At 41.0% G+C, this 22,803-nt stretch overlaps 3 protein-coding genes across 6 annotated transcripts in view; 1 reads left to right on the top strand and 2 right to left on the bottom strand.

Moving 5' to 3' along the window:
- Positions 1-57: 57 nt before the first annotated feature.
- On the bottom strand, positions 58-8,887 carry UXT (ubiquitously expressed prefoldin like chaperone). 4 transcript variants are annotated; one of them, XM_039320401.1, is made up of 7 exons: positions 8,757-8,887; positions 7,604-7,722; positions 7,381-7,462; positions 7,181-7,248; positions 2,264-2,371; positions 825-888; positions 58-392 (listed from the first exon to the last, which is right to left on the bottom strand). In XM_039320401.1, exons 2-7 carry the CDS (start codon positions 7,687-7,689, stop codon positions 327-329), a joined length of 474 nt encoding a protein of 157 aa, XP_039176335.1. In that variant the 5' UTR covers positions 7,690-7,722; positions 8,757-8,887; the 3' UTR covers positions 58-326. The 4 variants fall into 4 exon arrangements, with proteins under 4 accessions (XP_039176335.1, XP_039176334.1, XP_039176332.1 ...); XM_039320400.1 differs by lacking the exon at positions 8,757-8,887 and adding an exon at positions 8,277-8,516; XM_039320398.1 differs by lacking the exon at positions 8,757-8,887 and adding an exon at positions 8,308-8,514.
- On the top strand, positions 8,582-18,372 carry LOC120297592 (ER membrane protein complex subunit 3-like). The gene is made up of 8 exons (XM_039320397.1): positions 8,582-8,925; positions 10,810-10,867; positions 11,651-11,744; positions 14,608-14,712; positions 15,447-15,528; positions 15,663-15,742; positions 17,088-17,161; positions 17,901-18,372. The coding sequence occupies exons 1-8, from the start codon at positions 8,768-8,770 to the stop codon at positions 18,009-18,011; spliced, it is 762 nt and encodes a 253-aa protein (XP_039176331.1). The 5' UTR covers positions 8,582-8,767; the 3' UTR covers positions 18,012-18,372.
- Positions 18,373-18,722: 350 nt separating this feature from the next.
- Positions 18,723-22,803, bottom strand: part of USP11 (ubiquitin specific peptidase 11) — a 29,747-nt gene continuing 25,666 nt past the window's right edge. Inside the window, exons 19-21 of the mRNA XM_039320392.1 lie at positions 22,312-22,427; positions 21,296-21,384; positions 18,723-20,231 (exon numbers count right to left, since the gene is read on the bottom strand). Of these exons, the coding sequence (XP_039176326.1) occupies positions 20,061-20,231; positions 21,296-21,384; positions 22,312-22,427 (376 nt within the window). The 3' untranslated portion in view covers positions 18,723-20,060. The remainder of the gene's footprint in view (positions 20,232-21,295; positions 21,385-22,311; positions 22,428-22,803) is intronic.

The raw sequence follows: 22,803 nt of genomic DNA, 5'->3' as shown, positions 1-22,803 counted from the left end.
ATTCTTATTAAGCACAACTGAATGGAACCAATAGTGAAAATGGAAGGAAGACAAGAGTCCAGCACAAATACAGAATCTTTATTATTAATACAATTGTTTTCAAAAAGAAATCCTAAAATTGGAACCAGACACTGGAGGAAGTTCAAAGAGCCTAACACCCTCACTAAAAGTGGAGCTGCCCTTCCCCATCACTACCTTATGTCGCTGTCTCTCATTCACCAGGGTTTCTCATCATGTGTGCAGCCCCGGCTGCAGCAAGAAATCCATAATCAAATTTTCTTCTAGAAAACCAAAATTATTCCCTGTAGATCATAGAAGGTGGATACCTAGAGGAAAACATCCCTTCTGTTCTCCTCAGCCAGATCTCTGAAACCTTGCAGTTCACGTAATCCCTTTAGAAAGAAAAGGAAGATGAGACTCAGGTTTCTCTATTGATTCCTTTTATTTCTTTTTACAGTATAATAATGATCCCAAACTATATTAGAAAAAATATCCTCCTTGTCCCATAAAGGAGCTTTCTTGATCTGGTATTGGACCAAAGCACCTAATCTCTTCAGTCTCCATGGTACATGATGACACTAGTTATGGATAATGGAAAAAGCCCTCCAATATATTTGCCAACATTGCAGTTTGGGGAAGTCAGTCATAGAACAGTGCCCTAGGAAAGAGCAGCTTTTGCTCATTCTGTGCAACACTCTTCAAGTGTAGTTAGTTTCAACCCACCATCATTTCTTGCTCTGCCTGCCAAAAGAATGAATGCCATCTACCACATCCCCCCCATTTCTCCCCCAACAGTAAAAACTTTGTTGACCACATCCCATTACCTCTAAAACCATCCGGATATTGGCTTTTATTCTGGCAGAATCTTTAGTAAGAGTTTCACTGAGCCTGTTAAAAAACAGAAAAAATCCACAGGAGGTAATGGAGAAGGATTGTCCTAATAAATTATAACAGCTCTTGACCATCTATTGATGAAGACCTTATGGCATACAAGGAGAAACTATTTTTATAGTGCGTGCTGGAAAATATATCTGAATATGAATAAGAATGCAATCCTATATGAACCCACAAAAGTTCAAATCCATTGAATACAAGCATGGATTAAGCAGCACAAAAGAAAGGGAAGATATGTTTGTTTTTGCACAAGAGAATTCATCTATGCTTGCTCGGCTCCATATTTTATAGTTTGCTGGAGCCTATCTAAGTAAAGAGGACATGTCCAGCTATGATGCAGAGCATGGCTGCCCACAATTCAGGCTCATCCTTCACAGAATTGTCTCTCCCAGCCTCCTCTGCCATTTGCAGAGAGAAGACAGAGACAGTCTCTGTCTCTCTGTCTCTCTCTCTCTCTGTAAAAAAGAGAGTGGCTTCACCCTATTCTCTAGGGAGCTGACAAGCTTATTAGGCGGGGCTCCTCCCTTTGCTGCATCTCTGCAGGAAGGGCATGAGAGAGCCAGGTCAATAAGAATTCCTGTCAGCTTGTTGGAGAACAGCTTGAAGCCAGCTTGTCAGGTGAGCAGAAGATCAGGGAGAGGGAGAGGGGAGAGAAAGAGAGAGAAAAGAGGGGGGGGAGAGAGAAAGAGAGAAAAAGAGACAAAGAGAAAGAGGGAGAGAGGAAGAGAGAAAAAGAGGGGGAGAGAGGGAGAGGGAGAAGAGAGAGGGAGAGAGAAACAAAGAAGGGGAAAGAGGAGAGGGAGAAAGAGAAAGAAAAAGGGGGAGAGGAAAGGGAGAGGGAGAGAAAGAGGGAGAGAAGAGAGAAAATGAGAGAGGGAGAAAGAGAAGGGGAGAGGAAAGAGAGAAAGAGGAAAGAGAGAGGGAGAGAAAGGAAAGAGAAAGAAAGAGAGGGAAAGAAAGAGAGGGAGAAGAGAGAGAGAGAACTCGTGCACAGCAGCCTCTATTTCTTTTTAATTAAACTCTTTAATCAAGCTCCTTTCCCTTGCGGCTCCCAGTGTTTTCTTTTCTCTGGGAAACGGGTCCAAGTGGCTCCTTGAGTGTTTAAGGTTGCAGACCCCTGCCCTAGAAGAATAGATCTAATGAATCAAATATTTATCAAAAAAGACTAGTTATACTATAATCTAGTTTCATCTTCTTCCTACATTCAAGCATCTTGTTCTGCTTACAGCAGTCAGAAAACATGCTACTGAAGAACAGCTAGAGAAGGATACCATTCCCAAGTTTTATCAAATAGACACAACAGAGCAAAGCATCTCTTTCAGTAATGTGGTGAGAATAGAAAATATAAAGACTCAATTCTTCTACTCACTCAGTAAGCAACTTGGTCTTCTTCTCAATAAAGGTTAGCGCCTCTGGTAGAGTCAGTTCCACAAAGAACCCATAACCCAAAGCTACAAATATGGTGGATGTATCAGGCCTGCAGGCAGGAAAAGGAAACTGAGTACAATTGGCATTAATGTGGCCACAGAGATAACAGAAACAGCAACTGGGATTCTGTCTGCTGAGGACACTATAGCAGTTCAGGTTACATGTTTTACTAAATTACATGAGTTAGTTTCATTTTGAATTGTACAGACCTAGCCATTTGTGATTTCTTTAATAGAGGCTAAGGAAACTATGGTTGCATATCATATAAATCCAATCATAATTTATATTATGAAGAAAAATTGCGAGTATGTCTCAGAGAAAATGAGCTCTCTCTCCCTTATTTTCTTCATTAAGGGATAAACTGACAAACACCAGGAAGATTTGAGATGTAAAATATACCACACTAAGGTAGAATATACTGAAATTAGTTAGATAATAAACCAAGACAAAAATGGAATAAAGTAAACAAAGCATACAATGTAGTATAATAAAGATTTCCTTCAGTTGAGATCAACCTCTCGGTAACTATATGAATATTAGCTGTTGGATGCAAAATGGAAATGATTTACCACTGCCTTTATTTGGAACTTTTTTTCAAGCTTCCCTATCTAGTGTCCAGATCCAGGATTTCCTGGTTGTCTCCTATCCAAATACTATCTAGATCTGTTTCTATTTAGCATTTTTTGGATTAGTCAAGGCCAGTTAGATACTGCCATCTGCTGTGCATCTGGTGTTTCTTTTTCCAGTTTTGAAATATTTAGGTGAAAGCAGTATAACCGAAAGTAACAAGATGAGTTAATTTTTTTCCTATAAAAGGAAAAAAGATCTAAGAGCAGGAAAACAAAGTGAAAAAAGAGTTGACTTTGTACATTGTTTTTCTATAAATTGTTGTACTTTCCTGCTCCCATACACATATACATGTATTTTTCCAATATATTACACATTTGTACTAAAAAAAACATTGCAGGATGACACAGAAAGAGAGCGCCATACTGTCCGTTAAGCCACCAATACTTTTTAAGGGTGGCTCAACATTCATGGATGATAAAAGAAGAACTTGTTGAAAAGAAAAGGCAAGAATTACAATAGAATACAATAACAATTTTCTAGCAAATTTAGCCCTTTGCTTATGTTTATTAATGTTTTTTTTTCTGTTCTTCCCAGCTACTTCTTCCCCTTGTCTTATCTCTATCCAGTTCATCTTCTTTCCTCTCCCCTTCCCAGGGCAGCTCCATATTGATATTGTGTGGAAGGAGAGAAACATGCTCATGTGTATGGGTTATATATGAAGATAGCAGTTACAGGAAGTCTTTGACTTACGATCAGTTAATGATGGTTCAAAGTTAGGATGGCCTTGGAAAAAGTGATTTACAATTTATCTTCACACTTGCAACTGTCACAGCCTCCTCCCAGTCACATGATCATAATTTAACAAAAACGTAAAATAGGGAAGCTGGATTTGCTTAACAAATGTAGTGAACTGCTTATCTAAAATGGTAGGGGTTTTTTTTACCTAAAATAGGTAAAAATAAATGTAAACACGGTTCTGGTGATATGATGAATCACTTTAACATTCGCTCTGATAGAAATTCCTGCCCCAATTGTTGTAAGTCAAAGACTATTTGTAAGTAATTTTGGAAATAAAGTAACTTATTTTAAAGACAATTTATTTTAATCAATCAAGATCTGAGAGATTATCTTATTCATCAACAATTATCTTTGTTAAATATTTTTCATTCTTGTACAGAAACCTGTAAAGTTGTATTTAAACATTTCTGGAGCCAGCTTTTCATCACTGATATTTTTGTTTGGCAAACACAATCTCTTTCTGCTTACAGCTAATGTGTGTTCACACTATCCTTGGTCCTCTGCTATTATGAAGGGGAAAGAAAGAAGCGTTATTTCACACTCAGCCACCTGGTCTTTATACTGGGCAACGCTAGCGGGAAAGCAGCCTAAATTTGGCTCTCATTCTGCACATTATCTTTCAACGCACAACCTTTTGTTCTTAACCAAGCACGAGCTCATCTGGGGATAAAATATCCACAAATCTTCAGCATCCATTTATAATGAATTTGTAAATTTCAGGGCACTAAAATTTAGGGAAAAGTTGAGAACATTTTTATATCATATTTTCCCAGGCTGAAAAAGGAAATTTTAATATTTTTTCCACACAGGGAAATTTGGCTAAAAGAGTTAATTCTCTTCAGACGCATATTCTGACAGGGGGTGGGGGGAGTGAGGAGAAAAGACAAGACTGCTCATCTCTCTTCTGACTTTGCCTTTTTTCAGTGTTCCATCTTCTTTTAATTTTTATTATCATTTGTTAAAAACAATGTTTCCTAAACTGGCAGGGTCATTTCAGATCACAAGATGGACAACATATAAATATATGTAATGTATTGTATGTATTTAAAAAAAACACCTGAATCTAAAACATTTTATTGTGCAACCCAAAGAGTTTTCTCCAGAATATTTTACCACCAAGAATAACCTGAGTGCATGACTCATCATTCTGAGCATGTTTCCTGATTGAGAGGGTGGAAGATCAAAAGTCCAAATCATACAGATAAATTGCAGGCAATCTCCTCATCAGATTTACCCATTAGTCCAACAAGAATCTTTGATTAAATCATTTTTCACACTTCATGTAGAGCTTTCTCTTGCAACACAACACGAAAATTATGGCTTTAGCAAAGAGCTGGATGTTTTATTTTGGGATTAGCTGGCAAATTACAGCATGCAGTATATAAATGATGCTCTGTAAATAAAGATCAGTCTTTACAGCTGTCCTATGACAACCTAACAAAAAAGGAAATCGTTTATAAGAACTCAGCAGAGATTCCTTTCAAAATTTTAACTTGAGAACCCTATTAAAAGAAGAATTTTAATTTTCTTTTCTTTTCTAATGAAAGATATCTCAACCTTTTAAGAAGTGCTTAGGGTTAAGAAAAACAAGGTTAGGCCATGAGGAGATGTATAGACTCCTTCTGTTATAATACTATAAATCAGTATTGTAAATACTACAATAGAGGCATCCAATGGTGGGAGAATCAAGATAGAAAAATAGTTTTCAGTAGGAAAGAGATAAATCTGGGAAAATTAGAACTATCCGTGATTATTAATTATGACAATTATAAAAATCTGGTAATTGCATTCTACTATGAATGTTTTTAAGAATCTCTGGCAGGAAGTTATTTGGCCTATTTTAAAATCCAAACCAGGATGAGATATTTCTGAGTACAGGTAGTCATCAACTTATGACTACATCTGAGCCCAAAATTTCTGTTGTTAAGGGAGACATTTGTTAAGTGAATTTTGCCACATTTTATGACCTTCTGCCACCATTGTTAAATGAATCACTGCAGTTGATAAGTTAGTAATATAGGTGTTAAGTGAACGGGATTCCCACATTGATTTTACTTCTCAGAAGCCTGCAGTAGGTGATCATATGACCTTGGGCACAGCAATGGTCATAAGTATGAACCAGTTACAAATCATCTGAATTTTGATCGCATGATCCTGGGGAATACTATAAAGATTGTAAGTGTGAAAAATGCTCATAAGTCACTTTTTTTAGTGCCGTTATAACTGAACGGTCACTAAATGAACTGTTGTAAGTCAAGGACTACCTGTATATAAACATTTTACTTGCAGATGAAAATTCCATGTTTACAGTGACAATAGTCAGATTTTTAACAGCTACAAAAGGTTTTTAGTAACAAATCAATGAGTTAGGGTGTTAAGTGCATTATGTTATAGTTATTAAATATTTTATTTATTAAATTGTTTTATTTAATTCCAAATTAGATTATATTTGTAACTTGCTTTTGGGCCTTTGGAGCATAAATAAAATCACATCAGCTGCCAAGGAAGAATAATACAAGAAGCTATAGTGTTTATGTTCTTTTCATTGAGTTCATAGTTAATCTCTGTGAAAAACAGGATGCCAGTCCAGATAAATATTAATTTAGCATTCAATTTGTTTATCCTCTTCCAGATACTCTTTATTATCTGAAACTCTTCAAACCTATCGCTCACACAAAGATAGATCAAATTAGTTTTATGAAGAATGATCATCACCAATAATAATCACTTATATTTATAATCACTTATAAATTTCAAAGTGCGCACAAAATATTTCTATTTCACTTCATTAAATCCTTTAGACTTTAACATCTGTATGACTGGCAGTCATTGAAGGAGTGCAGCCTTCTCAATCATGAAAATTAAATAATCAGTAAATAAACTGTCACAGTGAATAAAATGATTTGACCTCCACTGCAAAAAAATTAACTGCTAGTAGATACATGAAGAACACTTCTCTTGCAAGAGAGAATTGGACTAAATCAGTGGTTCTCAATCTTTTTATACCGGCGACCCCGGTCATAAGGAGGCGGTGCGCATGCGCGGTGGCGCCCCCTGCACGGCACGCATGCGCGGCGACGCCCCATGCACGGCCCCATGCGCGGCGGCGGCCCTTGCGCGGCACGCATGTGCAGCGCCATGCGCTGCCGCCTGCATGGGCCCATGCACGACGCACCCCGTGCGGCGCACATGCGCGGCGGCGGCCCCTGCGCCAGCTGAGGGGAAAAAATGGCAGATCGCGTTGTTTGGCGACCCCTGTGAAATGGTCGTTCGACCCCAAATGGGGTCGCGACCCACAGGTTGAGAACCACTGGATTAAATAGTCCTCTGACTCATTTCAACTTCTACAATTTTACCAGTTGGTGTCTAGAGTAAGTCATAATAATAGTGCTTTTAATTGAATTTCTCAAAAGTTGCAGAACATATAAAAACGTAAAAGACTAGAAAGCTGTATGGCATTGGATACATAGAAGATCGATGAGCTACTCACACTTCTGCATTGACGTAAAAATTGCAGCCCAGATCCACTTGAGTTTTCAGCTCTTGGCTTCCTGTTTCCTAAAAGAAAATAACAAATTTACTTGGGGTACAGCAGCTCTTAATTATTATCTCCCAGTGTCTACTACAACAGAGCACTACATCACATGATTGCAAAGTAGTATAAACTGGTTAGAAAGATTTTTGAATTACCTGTAAACGTTCAATAATGTTCTTGAGTTGCAAATACTGAGCAATTTTTTCATAAATCTCATCTCGCTGCTCCAACACTTTCCTGTGTAGGGAAATATCAATGTCTGAAATGTCAATATCAATGACTAAGAGAGACTTAGAAAGCATGACATATAAGAGGTTAACAGAAGTGAGATAGTTAAAAGGTGGACTTGGAAAGGGATTATTTTTAAAAATCACTCACTTAAGGTCTCTCTGCAAAACATCACTGATAAATGCTTCATATTGAAGCACTTTCTCTTGTAGTTGCTGTTCACCAAGCATCACCATGAGACTTCCACAGAAAATATTAGTAAACAAGTCCTGGATGGAAAAAAATATAAGGTTAATTGGAAAAAAAATCTATAAGTGGGGAAAAAAACAGATTTTGAAACGATAGTCCACCTGACATGCTTTTTCAAATGATATTTTGTATTGCCTACAAAAAAACCCTCTGTGCACCCCATGTTATTCCCCATCGTTCTCCCTCTTCCGGCAGTTTTCATAGCTATCTAATTTGAATATTTATCCCACGTAAACCAGGTCAGCCCATGAAAACCATAAATACACATTCAGGTATAATAAGGAAAAGGCAGAATTCCTAGCCCTTTCTCGAAAACTCAAGAGGCCAAGTATGCGATTTACAAAGCTAGGAAAGCCGCTCCGACGGGTCGCTCTACGAGAAGCAGCACCAGGGAGCCTGTCCCTTCTCCACTTTCGGGCTCGTACGCCTTAAAAGCGATGTTAGGCTCTCCTCAGACTCAGGCTCGCTTCCGAGCACGTCAGAAAGGAAGGGAGCTAGAAGAAGGGAGCCACTTTCGCCCACTCCGCTCCTGCGTCCGACGAAGCCAAGTAGTTTTACTTTCCCACTGCTTAACTGCGCGACATCATGGGACGGACTCGCCCGACCTGGTGAACTTCCAGATATTACGGCGCTTGCTTTCCAATAGAGGCTGGGAATAGGGAGAGGGGCACCAATGAAGGGCAACCAGTCTGCTGCGATGAATTTCAGAGAAAAATCAGTATCTCTTTTTATAGCAACGGGAGGGCGCCATTCCTCCTTTATCCCGAGTCTCCCTTCAGTTTTCATTCGGGCTCTCGAGACATAAAGGACATAAGCATGCCATCGGAAGTGAACGGGGGTACTTCCGGTTCCTCGGAGCTCCCGCCCCTTTCGGCTTAGAATAATTACTACTAGTAGGGGGGGTCAAACTGGCGGCCCCGGGGCCGGATGCGTCACGCGCAGGCCACGCCCAGCCCGGCTCCACAAAGGCAAAAAACTCCGTCGCGGTACGTCATGTGATGCGATCGACTTTGACCCCCCTCCGTGAATTACAGGAGTGGTCCCTTGGTCTCACCGTCTCCCGCGATGATGGTGCCGGACCTGCGGCTGGACCCTTCGATTCGCTTCTGGATTTTGCTGCCCGTGGCCTGGATCGCGCTGGCTGTGGGGATTCTGCGGCTGCGCGTGTCTAAATTGCTGCGCGGCAAGCGCGAGCCGGCCTGGCCTGAGCAACGGCAAGACACGTGAGTAGCGGAGAAGGGCTGCGAAGGACGCGCCGACACGTTCCAAAGGGTTTAAAAGCAGGGGTCTCCAACCTTGGCAACTTTAAGACTTGTGGACTTCAACTCCCAGAATTCCCCAGCCAGCACAGCTGGGAGTTGAAGTCCACAAGTCTTAAAGTTGCCAAGGTTGGAGACCTCCGGTTTAAAGGACGGGGAAAGAGGCGTGAGCCCGATAGAATAGTCAGGTGCGAGAATTCTATCGCACTTGGCAAGATAAATTCTTGGGTGGGGGTTGCTACTTATTTCTTGGCCGGTTTTTTTTTTCCTCTCAAACTTGGCAATTTTCAAATGTGTGGACTTCAAATCCCAGAATTCCCAAGCCAGTATGCCAAAAGTAGGAACACAGACTGGTTAAAAACAGGTAGTCTGCAACTTACATCAGTTCATTTAGTGACCGTTCAAAGTTACAAGGCACTGAAAAAAAGGGACTTATGACCATTTTTCCACCTTTCTAGCATCCCCATGATCATGTGATCAAATTCAGATGGTTGGATTTAATATAAATCCAGTAATGTAAAATCAAAATCCCACCAGCAGCAATATATACCACAATAGTAGAGCAGGCTTACAATCTGCACACACACCCCCCTTTTAATCTCATTCTGAAGCAAAGGTATATGTCATCTTTCCTGAAAAAGAGGGTGAGGGTTGAAAAGAGACCTTAGACAAAAAAAGTTCCATAATTAGGGAGCAACCAGCTTTTTCTCTTTGGTGGTTCTCAGCTAAGAGTGAGCAAATAGTAAACTTCAAGATAACAATATAAACCTGTATTTCTTAAACTGTCTTCCACAAATTTCCTCAAGAGCATACTCCCTTTTTCTTCATGGTGTCTTTGTGAAAACTGGATTTTCAGCAAGCTACAATCAAGATCAAACATCAAGAACATTATGCTCATTCTTTTTTAAAAACCAGCTCTTGTTCCAGATAGAGAAAAAAATACAAGCTTGCACAGCCTATTAATGATTTATAATTGGTGCATTAAATAGAAAATAAAGATTATGAACATATTTCAATATTCCTTGCATTTCCCTTCCCCCCTTTTAAGGAGTACACAAGTATTGTACTACTTATAAAAATATTTGGGGATATTTCTTTTGAAACATTTTGAAAAGCTTCAGAAACATTCATGGAAGCCTGTAAATATTTTCAGCTATACAATATACTAGGTATTGTGAAGATACAAGGCAAGCCCAATGATTTTTAATCACTTACAATACCATGTCTCCATAATGCAACTCTATGGTTTCCCAAGTGGCTTCCAATAATATCCCATGTAAAGGCATAGGATGCTGACTTCATAATGGCTAGTATATGAAGTTGTTGTAAAATATACAGTGCTTCTTGAATAGAGTTATTTTGCTGATCATGAGGAATTCTGGAGGCAAAGAAGACTTGCATACCAACCCTGTTTTTTAATTGCCTATTTCCAGTGTCCTGTTAAAGACATTTGAACCATATCAACTAACAGCTGCAAAAATATACTGGGGGAAGTCACAGTAGGAATCATGCAATGTTTCCAATAATACTGCAAAAATCAAGGAGTCTGGTTAACACCTTTAAAACATTTTATTAAAAGGACTTCTCATTTTTGATACCAGCAAAGCTTTTCTCTTACAATATCTATAATAATGCATGGGATTCTAAGGGACCCAGTTATGACTAAATTTCATACACTACTTCATCCGTGCCTTTAAAATGCCATCTTAAACAACTGTGTGCAGATGGTGGATTGTGTTTGGGAACAGTGTGTTTTTTGATGATATATCTGGATTTACAGATCAGATAATCTCTTGGGCTAGCCAATTCTGTTATTATTACAACTGAACTGAGTGCTCTATCTGTCAGGCAAATTCTGACTCGTAGCCGCCTCTTGAGAGAAAATGGACGGTTCCTAACTCATCAGGTGAGAGAATGAAGTCAGCCTCTTCTTGAACACCACTATTCCTTAGACAGATTTTGGCAGATACCCATCAGAAGCTTCTTGGCATTTCAAGCTGCATGTGCTTGTTCCTGTCAAAACCAGAACTTGGCTAAGAATGCAGAATGAACTAACAAACATAATCGAAGTGGATTTTGCTGCTGCTGCTGCTGTTTTGTGATACTTACCTCAGATTCTCTCGGATAACAACTGTTCCTGGACCAAGACTGTTTTGGGATACTGTTTGAATGAACCTTATTTTAACTTTAATAACCTTATTTTAACTTTAATAACCTTATTATTACTGTCTTCCATTATTCCAGAATTGTTGGACTTATTGATGGTTTTATTTAAGGTTGTTCTTGTTTTGTAAATTGCTCTGGTAATACTATTATTTGAATGTGCCTACCTATATTAGTGTTTGACCTTTGCCTGTGCATCTCCCCAGCCACCTGCCCCAAATCAAAATGATATCCATCATAATGGATGGCACTATAGACTATATGAACTTATGAGCTTATCTGGAATTAGAGCTGGCTGATCAATGTACTTACTTTCTAAATCTAGATGGATAGGATTGAAGTTTAAGAGACTAGCTGAAGGCAAACCTACAATAAGTAAGGTATGCTAAAGATTTCAAATAGAATGCTAGAGAGGTACTGTAAGCACCCAAAAAGGAGATTATCAACATGAACTATGTGTATTTTTCTTTTCTCAATAGCCCAAATTTAATCTCAATTTTTGTGGCCTCTTTTTATTTTTTTCCAGGGTTTTCTTATGCGCAAGCATTACTTCAATAATTCTGAGAGTGGCTTCTTTCGCACAACTAAACGCAAACTGCAATCCCGAAACCCACTGACAGGTAACAAGGATGACTGGTTGGTACTCAGAGCAGGTAGCAGTGGCAGCTAAGTGGACTCAAGCCAGTTTTTGCCACTTTCTGCCCTAGTTGAAAAGATTGTTATGCTGTAGAAAGGGTGCCAGTTTAGGGCATCAATGTTGACTATAAAGATTTTGATGTATATCAGTGTTTTTCAAACTTGGCAACTTTGAGATATGTGGATTTCAACTCCCATAATTCCCCAGCCAGCTGATATATATATGACTGTTATTGAAGCTTTCTCAAAATAGAGCTGTCAGTTTACATAACAAGCTCAATTACCGCCCTCCTCACTTTTGTCACTGTAACATAAACCAGCCAAGGCTCTCCCGTTAAGAGGGGAGGCATTAAACAATGTTGTCTTAAGGATCTCTTGTAGATTCTGTTATGGAAAATAATTTTATGTGGCTTCTGTGTGTGGCAGAAGGTTGTTAAGAAAGCTCACAAGTACTACACTCCATGATTTGTAGGGACATCCATTGAGGGTGTATTTTCTATTAACTTTCCATCCTTCCAACACAAATTTTGCCATGACTTCGAGCAGAGGTCCCCAACCTATGGGCTGCAGCCCACTACTGGGCCATGACCCCTTGGCCACTGTCGCCATGAGTGTTGTACGGGAGGTGGCAACGCGGTATCGTGCGGGTGGTGGCGTTGCCACGAACCTTGTGCGGGGGGCCATGACGCAAGCCTTGTTCCAGGATGGCATCGCTGCAGGCCGCGGCATGAGCCTCATGCTGGGGCGGCGGCACAAACCTCACACCGGGATGGCATCGCTGCAGGCCGCAATGCAATCCTTGTGTGGGGGCGGCAGCGCAAGCCTCACACTGGGGCCAGCATCGCCAGGATCCTGGTGACAGCGCCACAAGCCTCACACAGGTGCCATCACTGAGAGCCTTGCGCACATTCTCACAGCCCCATTTGCGTGGTACGCATGTTCGCAGCCTGTTTGTATGCACATGTGGCTACATTCACGTTTGCGCATGCACGCGTAAGGCACCTGGCCCTCCCTCTCCAACCAGGCCACCAATCCAAAAAGGTTGGGGACCCCTGACTTAGAGAATGAGAAATCTAGTGAATGGTTGGTTTCAGTTTTCCCTTTGCTTTTATTTAATTCAGTAGGTAAATAGGAAAATTGCTTTGCTTCTGGTTTGCTCCCTACACCCATTCCCAATACAGAAATTATACTGCAATACTTATAATGAGGTCCTATTGGATAAACACACCCATCACCTTTTCCCTTTTGAGGTAAGCACAGTAATAAACGCAGAAAAAGTGTACAAAATAGTAAGCTTAAAGGACTAGGACATATGATAAATCTAGTTGAATGGTTTAATTCAATATCCTTGCCTCCACCATAACCTCACTGTTTTGTACATTGCCTTTTTAAAAAATTCACTCTTTCCATCCAATGGAGGATCCTCCAACCATAGTTCTAACATGGTCTTCCTCTTCTCAAGCCACTTGCTCTTATGCACGTTCAAGTCATACACATTCTTTGGAATATAAACATTAAATTATATAATACTAAATTAGGCTAAGGTACATGATTATCCCTGCAAAAAGAAATGAAGTTTTGATAAAAGACAAGATTCAGAGCAGGGAGCAATTCTGCTCCCCCTTTGACTTTGTCTTGTCATCTTGACTGAGAGTAGCTTTCAAGGGCAGCTCTAGCAGATGGTTTCCTTGGCCTTATTGGGATGCAGAGTCTCAAACCTGCCTTCTCCTATACCAGGGGTAGGCAACCTTGGCTCTTTTATGACTCGTGGACTTCAACTCCCAGAATTCCTGAGCCAGCATGGCTCAGCTTGGAAACCTCTCCCTTTCCCCTCAGCGTGGCTGGCTCAGGAATTCTGGGAGTTGAAGTCCACGAGTCATAAAAGAGCCAAGGCTGCCTACTCCTGCCCTATACAGTACATACAAAAAACATGACCACTTTCTACTATATGCTGCCCCCTGCGCGTTTCCTCCATTGCTCTGCCATTGAGCCTGGTTTCCTTATCCTTCACCTAAGTTTTGTCTTTCCTCGGTCATCTTCTCAATCTTATGGGAGTGGAACAGTCTGAAATGCCTGGGAATGTGAGCAGATTGCTCCTGCTTTTGATCGTTTTTGTCAGACTGTCTTCTTGCATTAGCTCCAACTGGTAAAGGGAGGAGGGGCATTGCCAAGCTGGTAGCCACTTCATAATAGTCTGGAGGCTCCAGGCTCCTAAGGCAGAGACACATGGCCTTTAGAAATCTTTGGTGGGCCCAATCACCTCTCCAAATCTTCTATCGTAGGTTGTCCAGTACGTGACAGCAATCATATTGACTACAGTATTCAATTTTAAGTACACAACTAACTTTAATTTTTGCCATTGCTCCAGCCATTAAATGTCAACCTCAGAAGTTTCATACCTGTACCCTGAATAATTTCTAATCTGCCAATTTAGATAAGTGTTTTAATGTAGGACCCAGGCTAAACAGTTTGCCAACATAGCCCATACTCTGTAACTAGTGGGCTTTGGTGGTCTGTATTATGCTGATGAAATAACATTTGTGTTTGATCAGATTCTTCCAATCACGGAAAGCAGAAGAGAGCCCTGTGGGGCACCAAAACATTTTCCTTGGTTACCATGGTTCAAAATTGCCATCCCCATCCCTGTATTGTAATATTTAAATACAGTAGGGATTACCTAAACACAACCGCTGCAGATCAAAACTTTTAAAAATAGGCCTGAGTGAAAGTTGACTTGGAGGGTAACTTTAATATGCCTTAAAATATTCTGCAGTTTTTCTATACGGATAAACACATTACGCTGCATAGTTAGGGCTCTAATTAACACTTCCTTTCCCTTTCCTTTAGATCCCACAGTGGTTACAGAGATGATGAAGGGCAACCTTATCGATGTTCTGCCCATGATTCTCATTGGAGGCTGGATCAACTGGGCCTTCTCTGGCTTTGTGGCTAGTGAGTGGAGGGGAACCGTTGAGGGGAAGTGACAAAGCATTTTGTCTTTAGTTTCCTATTTACTTGATATTTTCTATAGTTCAAGGTCTCCTTCAGGCTTGTGAAGATTGAGTTAAAATGATTACAACCTACAATATTTGAAGAATGACTAATTAAAATAGTGAAACTGATGAGGGGAGCAATAACTCTGCTAATGTACAATGTGGTTTACAGTTCTTAGTTTAGCTGGTCTGTGAGGTACATCCTGTTTTATATTGTTACAAATGTAGAAGTGCAGGCGATTGGTTGCTTGCTGCCCTCCAGATATGCTGACACCCCAATTGCCAGGACTATTCAGCCAGCATGCTAGCTCAGCACATCTCCAAGGCACAGCCTGGGGATTGCTACTATAGCATCTGAACCATGAACCAGAAGTGTTTCACTTTGTTTGCTTCTACCTTGAATCTTAGGTTAGCCATACATCTCCCCAGATTAATTTGTAATACAGGAAGGAAAATGCAGCATTTCCACTGTAAGAACATAATGCTCAGGTTTGGAATGCCTTGGGAAAAAGCAGCAAGAAGTACATGGTCCAGCAGTTTCAGTTGAGATTTTCATCTGATCTGTAGATGGGTGTCATATCTAAAGCAATAAGGAACAGCAATTTGGAAAGGTTGGGAAGCTGGGGATTGAGTGGTGAGGGTAGAATTTGGAGGGAGAGGCAACTCTAATCCCTCTCCCTCCCAACCTTCTAGCTAAGGTTCCCTTCCCCTTGACCCTGCGATTCAAGCCCATGTTGCAGCGTGGAATTAACCTGCCTTCCATGGATCCCTCGTGGTAAGCCGCCATCTACCCCAGGTCTAGCCAGTCCTTTGGGTGGCAAGATGGGAGAAGGACATTGGTTGTGGGGTAGAGGACTGGTGAGCAAGAAGCCTGTTCAGGATAGTTACTGAAAACTGTTCTTTTCCCAGGGTGAGTTCGGCCTCCTGGTACTTCCTCAATGTCTTTGGTCTGCGGAAAATATACCAACACGTTCTGAGAGAGGACTCTGGTGAGAAATTGTTCAAAGGAATGGACCACGTGTGGGCCTAGTAGTCTTTCAAGGGAGCAAGCTAACCCTAGAGACCAGGATACAATGCTCGCAATTCCAACTGCAGTCTGAAAACAGGAAGAAAACATTCCGTAAACAATAGAGTTGAGCAGTGAGAGTGCTAGAGGGGACAGCATAGCCCTAAATTGTGTTTGAATTGTTCCTTTCAGATGGCTTTCAGATCTAGCTTTGTAAATGATTACAGAAATAAGATGCTGCGCCTCCTACAAGTCCTATTTGCAGAACAGCATCTGCCACCTTCGTTTGTGGTATAATAAAAGCTCACTTGATACATTGATACATTGAATCACAAAGTAGCCAACCACATTTTAGCTTAACATGTGGTATAAATGTAGTTTGCCTGATTACTTTATGGTTCAGTGCAGTGGTTCTCAACCTGTGGGTCGGGACCCCATTTGGGGTCGAACGACCATTTCACAGGGGTCGCCAAACAACGCAGTCCGCCATTTTTTCCCCCCTTTTCCCCCCTTTTCCTGTGCTACTTCCTTTTATTTTATTGGCTTTTGAAAGCCAATAGAATAGACTCTCTTGAATAGAGTCTAATTCTATTGGTTTTCAAAAGCCAATAGGAATTGTCCAGGCTGTCTCTGCCCTGCTGAGCCCCCCAAAAGTCCCATTCTGCAAATGGTGCTGCACCAGTTGAGTAGTCCTCAACTTACGACCAGTTGGGGGTCGCGGCATTAAAAAGGTTGAGAACCACTGGTTCAGTGTGTTATGTGAATCTAGCAATTGGGTTAAGTTAAACCATCTTATGAGTGCAGCATGCAAACTAAGTTTTATTTCAACTTTCAGTCTAGTCTATATTACCTTTTCAAGCAGGATTCAATATTTCAAGATTGTTTTGACTGATTCTTTTCCCAAAAGAAAATCTCCTTTCTCTCGACATGCATTCAGTAATATCTTCATTCTAATTTTCTTAGAGTACATCTTATCTAGTTATGAATGTGCACTTTATAATTGTTTTGTCCTTAGAATTACAGGGAAATGATTTCAGGGATAGCTATATCATTCTGCTATAGTAATGGAAACCTTTTCAGTATTCTACAATCTCAGATTTATTGTACACACATCTTCGTAGAGTAAATCTCACTAGGCTATTATGCTCTCATAATATACTTATTAATTCTTCTATAATGTAGAAACCTTACACTTAACAAAATGTGGTCTGCTGAGTGACTTGACATTAGTTTCCATTCTGCCTTTGGCAGAATATTTTCTTGGCAATTAGCCTAAATAGGTTTTCATTCTCACAAATTTGTACTTACCTTTCTTTCCTTAACCGCAGAGCCAAGTCAACTCGAAGTACAGTTCATGGGCCCAGACATTCCTGCTCCACCAGATCCCAACAAGGCCTTCAAAGTAAGGTTCTTTATTCCACTGAATAATTCTACTGAAAGCGTAAGTCAGGTACAGGGAACCAGGGGGCCTTCAGCTATTACCAAACTGCAATTCCCAAGATCCCTCACCATTATCCATATTGACCGGGCTTCTATAAGAGTTGTAGAGGATCATAGGTTTTCAGCTCACTATGTGAACTTCAATTTAATTACGATTGTTAAAATTTCCTTTGGATCGGAATAACCTCTGTCAGGAAATAGATGGGAAAACAAACTTATTTCATATAAACCAAAACTATAGTTAAAAAAATAAATTATGTTGGATTAATATATAACAGGAACAGGTAATCTTTTTCAGGAAGTGGGCAGACAGGGAATTTTGACAGCATGAGCAAGTATCTTCATAAAATGCCTTCCAAGGCAGGCATGGCCTATCACAAAACACCCTTTCAGTAGGTGGCAAATGGATGGTGTTACTCCCACTATAGAAACAGAGGCTTCCAAATACTGCAACTTAAAACTTTGCTCCTTTTTTTCTGCATAACTGGGCACTCTTCCCACTCACCATTTTTTTTTAAAAAAAATACTCCTAAGATGTGCATTTTTTTCTTAATGTGAAAACTAAGTCTAGTGAAAGTCATTTAATCTGAAGCCTGGGCTTTGATTCTGCCACTCTTGTAAGTTGGTAGGGCATTGGTGGATGCAATAGTGCTTGAGAGCTGGATCCCCAAATTACCAACAAACCCTTTCTTTTCTTTCAGGCTGAGTGGGAAGCCTTGGAATTGGTATCTCACCACTGGGCTCTTCAGGATGTTGAGGAACAGCTGATATCACAGGACCTCAAGTTGACCGGGATGTCCAGGCCAGATTGAGCTCTACCAGTCTGCTCTGGAGTATAGTCCTACAGGACAGCAGTGCCCAGAAACACTCTGTTCATTATTAGGAATTGGTGGCCAAGGACCACCTGTTGTGCATGGTGTGCTAAAGTTGTGAAGCTGTGCTTGATTTAAATGGCAAAAGGTACTGATGGAGCACTGAAAATCAATGATCAGCAGTCTGATCAGGAAGCAGTTTCAGAAAGCTTGTGAAGAGCTGAAGCATGTGTTAGCATCTACTATCATTTCCTGGTGTGCAGCAACAGAAAAATGTGATAAGAGTGTCTGGAGGCTTCAGGTAGAAATTTAATGTATATGCTATAGCAGAATATTGGGTAATAAACCAAGGTAGCTGCAACTCTTCCTGCTCGACTGTTGTTTGTTCAGAGACAGATTCTAAGAGGTACTAAATAGACCCCGAGTTTACATATTTTAACGTAGCAATGAAAGAACTCTAGGCCACTAGAGTATCTAGCAAAAGGGAAACCTAGATTGCAATTGTTAGGAGCTGCAATTGCCTGGGTTGAATGCCAGCTGAGAAGCTATCAGATGTGGATGTTCTTGGTTTGTACTGATCGAAGCAAAATAGGAAGAAGACAAAATCTTGGTTCAAAGCCCCCTAAAGGGGAATAAAGCAAGGCAAAAAATGTACTGACTGTGCATCCTGTGTAAGGGATAATACCAAGGGGGAAAAAAAGAGTCCATATGCCTTTTAAAAGAAGTTACTTTATGTACACATGCCAAAAAATATTTTCTTCTGCAAGATAACTTCAAGAGAAATAAAAGCTCAAAGAGTTAAATGAAGAAATAATCTTCCAAACTCTTTAAGTAATTAAATGCACTATGTGCTCCTGCCAACAGTGAGTGTCCTGTGCTTGATCAACACTGCTTCCTGCTATATTCCATCCACTGCATTGCACACACAAACCTATTTACAAACTAGTGCAATCCCTGAGCCTAGAAGTAGCAACAGCAGTGGCAGCAGAGACTCAGTAAAGGGAAGAATTCCAAAGTTTTGCTTGAATGGGGATACACCTGGTAGGTATTAGGCCAACTGAGAAGAAACTTCAAGAGCTGGTAGTTAGGTTTCTCCTAAAGTCCTTAGCTTAAGGGAACTGTAACCCAGTACAGACTGACAATGGCTCTGTCTTCCCAAGAGTAAAAAGTAGGATTTTAGGGCTCAGCGGTTCACAGTCACCTTAATAACTGGAGAGAAGCTTCAGAAAGGAGGAATAATACAAGGAAATTCAAAAACATGCATGTAAGTTGCAGATTTCTACCAGATGCTGGAAGATAGGCAGGACAATATTGGAATTATTGCTTAATTGGGGAGCTAAAAGGAGGCACTTGGAAGATAAATGTCAGGAAAGAATATGAGGGGCCATTTATCCAGACCTTTCCAATGTCAGAGGTAAGGCAATAGTGGGGGGGGGGAAAGTGTCCTAATTAGCCACAGACTACACAGGAGTTATTATCTCCACAAACTCTTTCCAGAGCATAGGAACCAGCAATGGTGAAGTGGAGGTGAAGACGTGAAGTCGTGAGCAGCAAAACAAGGGCAAATACCCTGAATCAGAGTGGCTTAATACTGTGGGAGATGGAGGGCAGGGGAGTGCACAGCCAGCATAAAAATGATGCATTTAAGTTTCCTTCCACGTAGGAAACCTTGCATTAATAAAAGCATCTCCATTTTGAGATGTAAAAAAAAGGGAATGGAGGAGACAATCCAGGAGGCCTATATTCCCCCAGCCATCTTAAGTTGATGTAAGGCACAAGCCTTTTAAAGAGTAGTCAATCTTCCCCTCCACAGTGGGGAACTATGTGCTAAGCAAAGAGCCTTGCACTTTCGGACACAGGAAGATAGCAGGTCTGTTTGTACTGGTAAGGGGCTCTTATCTCAGTCTCCTCCATCCCTGCCCTGCCCTTATTCCAAGGCCTGAGGACCTGTTGCCCTTGGAGAGAATCCAGCTGCTCCCTTCAGTTCAAGGAAGGGAACGTATATGGCTGTCCACCTGTTGCAAATGGAGAAGGAAAGCAAGGAGAAGGTCAGTCCACATCCATGAAGTCCCGATTTGCTAGCTCTTTAGAGTGAGAATCACAGCAGGCAGCATAATCCTCCTCGTTCCCGTAAGCAGACATACTCGTGGATGCAGCGAGGGGAGTTGGGTGGCAGATTTTGTCCTGGCGTTGATAGAAGAGGACATAGGCAGCTTTGGACTGGCAAGAAGACAGGGAAAAGTTAATAAATGGCAACTAACAACACAGCCCGGAAGATACTCTCGGTCAACTTCCAAGTCAAAGAAAAGGGAAACACTGAATTGAAATGGTTTCACATGTGTGTAAATCTCCCAAACTTAATAGACTATCCAACTGGCAGTGGAAAGACTGTATGGGTCCAAAAAACTGGACGTGTTTAAAAAATGTTGCACTGCTTTCATATAAGAGCCATCATAGGAGATAAAGCTTTGCATTCCAGCCTGGCCACCATGGAAAAAAAATGAAGATTCTGAAGCATGTCTTTAAAGCAGGCTCCTTCAGTCTTAAAATTTAATCCAAGGCTCTTTTACTTAATAACTAGAATCTGCAGCCCATAAAAGAACCACCATGCTAGCTGGAAAATATGGGGATAATAGTATCTTAAAGCATTCCGAAGCAAGAAAAGTTGGGCTAGTTAACTTTTTAAAAAGACTTTCTCACAAAGCTATAGTCACATTCTGCATTTTTACTCCCAGTGCAGGTGCAAGACACACCTTGTATAGCTGTCCTCCATCTTGCAATGTCCTAAATCAGGGGTAGGCAACCTTGGCTCTTTTATGACTTGTGGACTTCAACTCCCAGAATTCCTGAGCCAGGAATTCTGGGAGTTGAAGTCCACGAGTCATAAAAAAGCCAAGGTTACCTACCCCTGCCCTAAATCAATGGCAAAACTAAGGGAAACCATCCAAAGCAAATAAGCCCACTTTCTCCCCTACAGTTGTTTGAAATGACTCCTTAGAGACACTGGAATGTGTCCCATTTCTTAACAATTAAGAATATCTAGATAATTTATTTCAATTTGCTTCCACTAAAAAGTCCGGTCTGCTTGGAAACATGCGGTTTCCAAGATTCCATTCAAATTTACCCATAAAACAGGTGCCTGTCAAAGAATCTATTATGTTACAAGATCTGACAATCCTACTAGCAAAAAAATGTATGAAGGAGAAAAGCACCCAGATTATGCAGCGAGGCGTTTGCCAGCAAGTACTGAAACAATGAGCCCATCCGAATATGTCGTGCCTTACCTCAATCTGGTTCTCTGAAACTGCAGACACGCTACTGTCATCAAAGTAAAACCACATCCCTGTGTCCTTGTTCCGGGCAAAAGTGGTGTCTAGAGAGTACAAGAGATGAGTCGGGTCATTCCGTATCCTTTTGTTGTCCACCAAGAAAATAAATGCTGCCTAACCACACAGGAATTCCACACAGTTCTGTTTTGTGTCTGTCTCTTTACAATTTCAGTTAATATATCCCAGGAACTACGTTCTTTTCTTTTTTTTTTCTGATTGTTTTTGCCTTCTGGTCATATTGGGCTAAGAGAGAATGACAGCCAATTTGGTGTAGGGGTTGAGGCACCTGACTAGAAACAGTGTCTAGTCCTGCTTCAGGCACAAAGCCAGCTGGGTGACCTTGGGCCAGTCACTCTCTCTGAGTCCTAGGAAGCAGGCAATGGCACACCACTTCTGAAAATCTTGCCGCCAAAACCTGCAGGGGCTAGCCCAGTCAGTCATCTGGAATCAAGACTGGTTCAAAGGAACTAAAAAAAAGTGGTCTTATTCTCCTTCCTAAAAGAGGAAAACAAGAAGATTCTTTCCTTAAAAGTTATTGCTACTGTTGCCAACAAAAATCGGAGCAAGTTTTCAGCTATTACTTTGCAACTATTGTAAGGACAAACAGTCCTCATCCATCAGATGAGTGGCAGGCAGCTTGTGACCTCCAGAGGGAGAGATGGAGGAGTGCAACAAAATAAAAACAAAAAAAGCCTGGCAGATGAATTCATGGACCTGAAAGCTGTAACCAAGAGCAAGGTTTGGTAGGTTCTGAAACAGAGAGGCTGGGGAAATCTTGCTTGCTTGTTTATTAAATTTACATCCTGCCCGTCTCACCGATAAAGCAACTCCGGGTGGCTTACACTCTTATATGTAACTATCTTCCAAGTATTTGCACATACCCCTTACTAAGAGCAGTATGTTTTTATTGGATGATGCTTCAAGTTTATCCCCACCTCCGAAAAAAAAATCTATTTCTTCAGTATACATACAGTGCCCATCCCGGAGGCCACCATAATGGTTGGACACAGCAATGAGGTCGTATTTGTACAGGGAGGTGTCAGTGTCTTTCTGGGGTTTGATGATGAAATCAGAAAAGTCCAGGTCCCTGTTAAGAGAGAAATTAAAAAGCCACTGTTTTTTAAATGATTGAGGAAGGATACCCCAATAGCAACCCTTTTGGAGAAAAGCCATATATGTGCCCCAGGAATTACCACTGTCTCAATGTGTGCTCCCAGCTACCACAATAACTTTACACTAATGCAGCCTTCCATGACTTGAGCTCGGGATGTGTCTGACAACAATTTTTGCATGCCTCACAGGCTTCATCAAATGTGTTGTAACCCAAGAGAGCTGAACACCTCAGCAGGAGGAAAGCAGTGCCGCACTTTCCCCTGATCTTCCAATTAACTGGAAGCACAAAGCAAGTATTTCCTGCAGAGAGACTTAAAACAGGGACAGAGAACCTCCCCACATTTGGGGAA

This window comes from Crotalus tigris, unplaced genomic scaffold (assembly GCF_016545835.1).
Source record: "Crotalus tigris isolate CLP2741 ecotype Arizona unplaced genomic scaffold, ASM1654583v1 scf7180000023637.1517150, whole genome shotgun sequence".
Taxonomy (NCBI): Eukaryota; Metazoa; Chordata; class Lepidosauria; order Squamata; family Viperidae; genus Crotalus; species Crotalus tigris.
The sequence above is the reverse complement of the archived record's forward strand: the minus strand, read 5'-3'. Positions and strand labels throughout refer to the sequence as shown.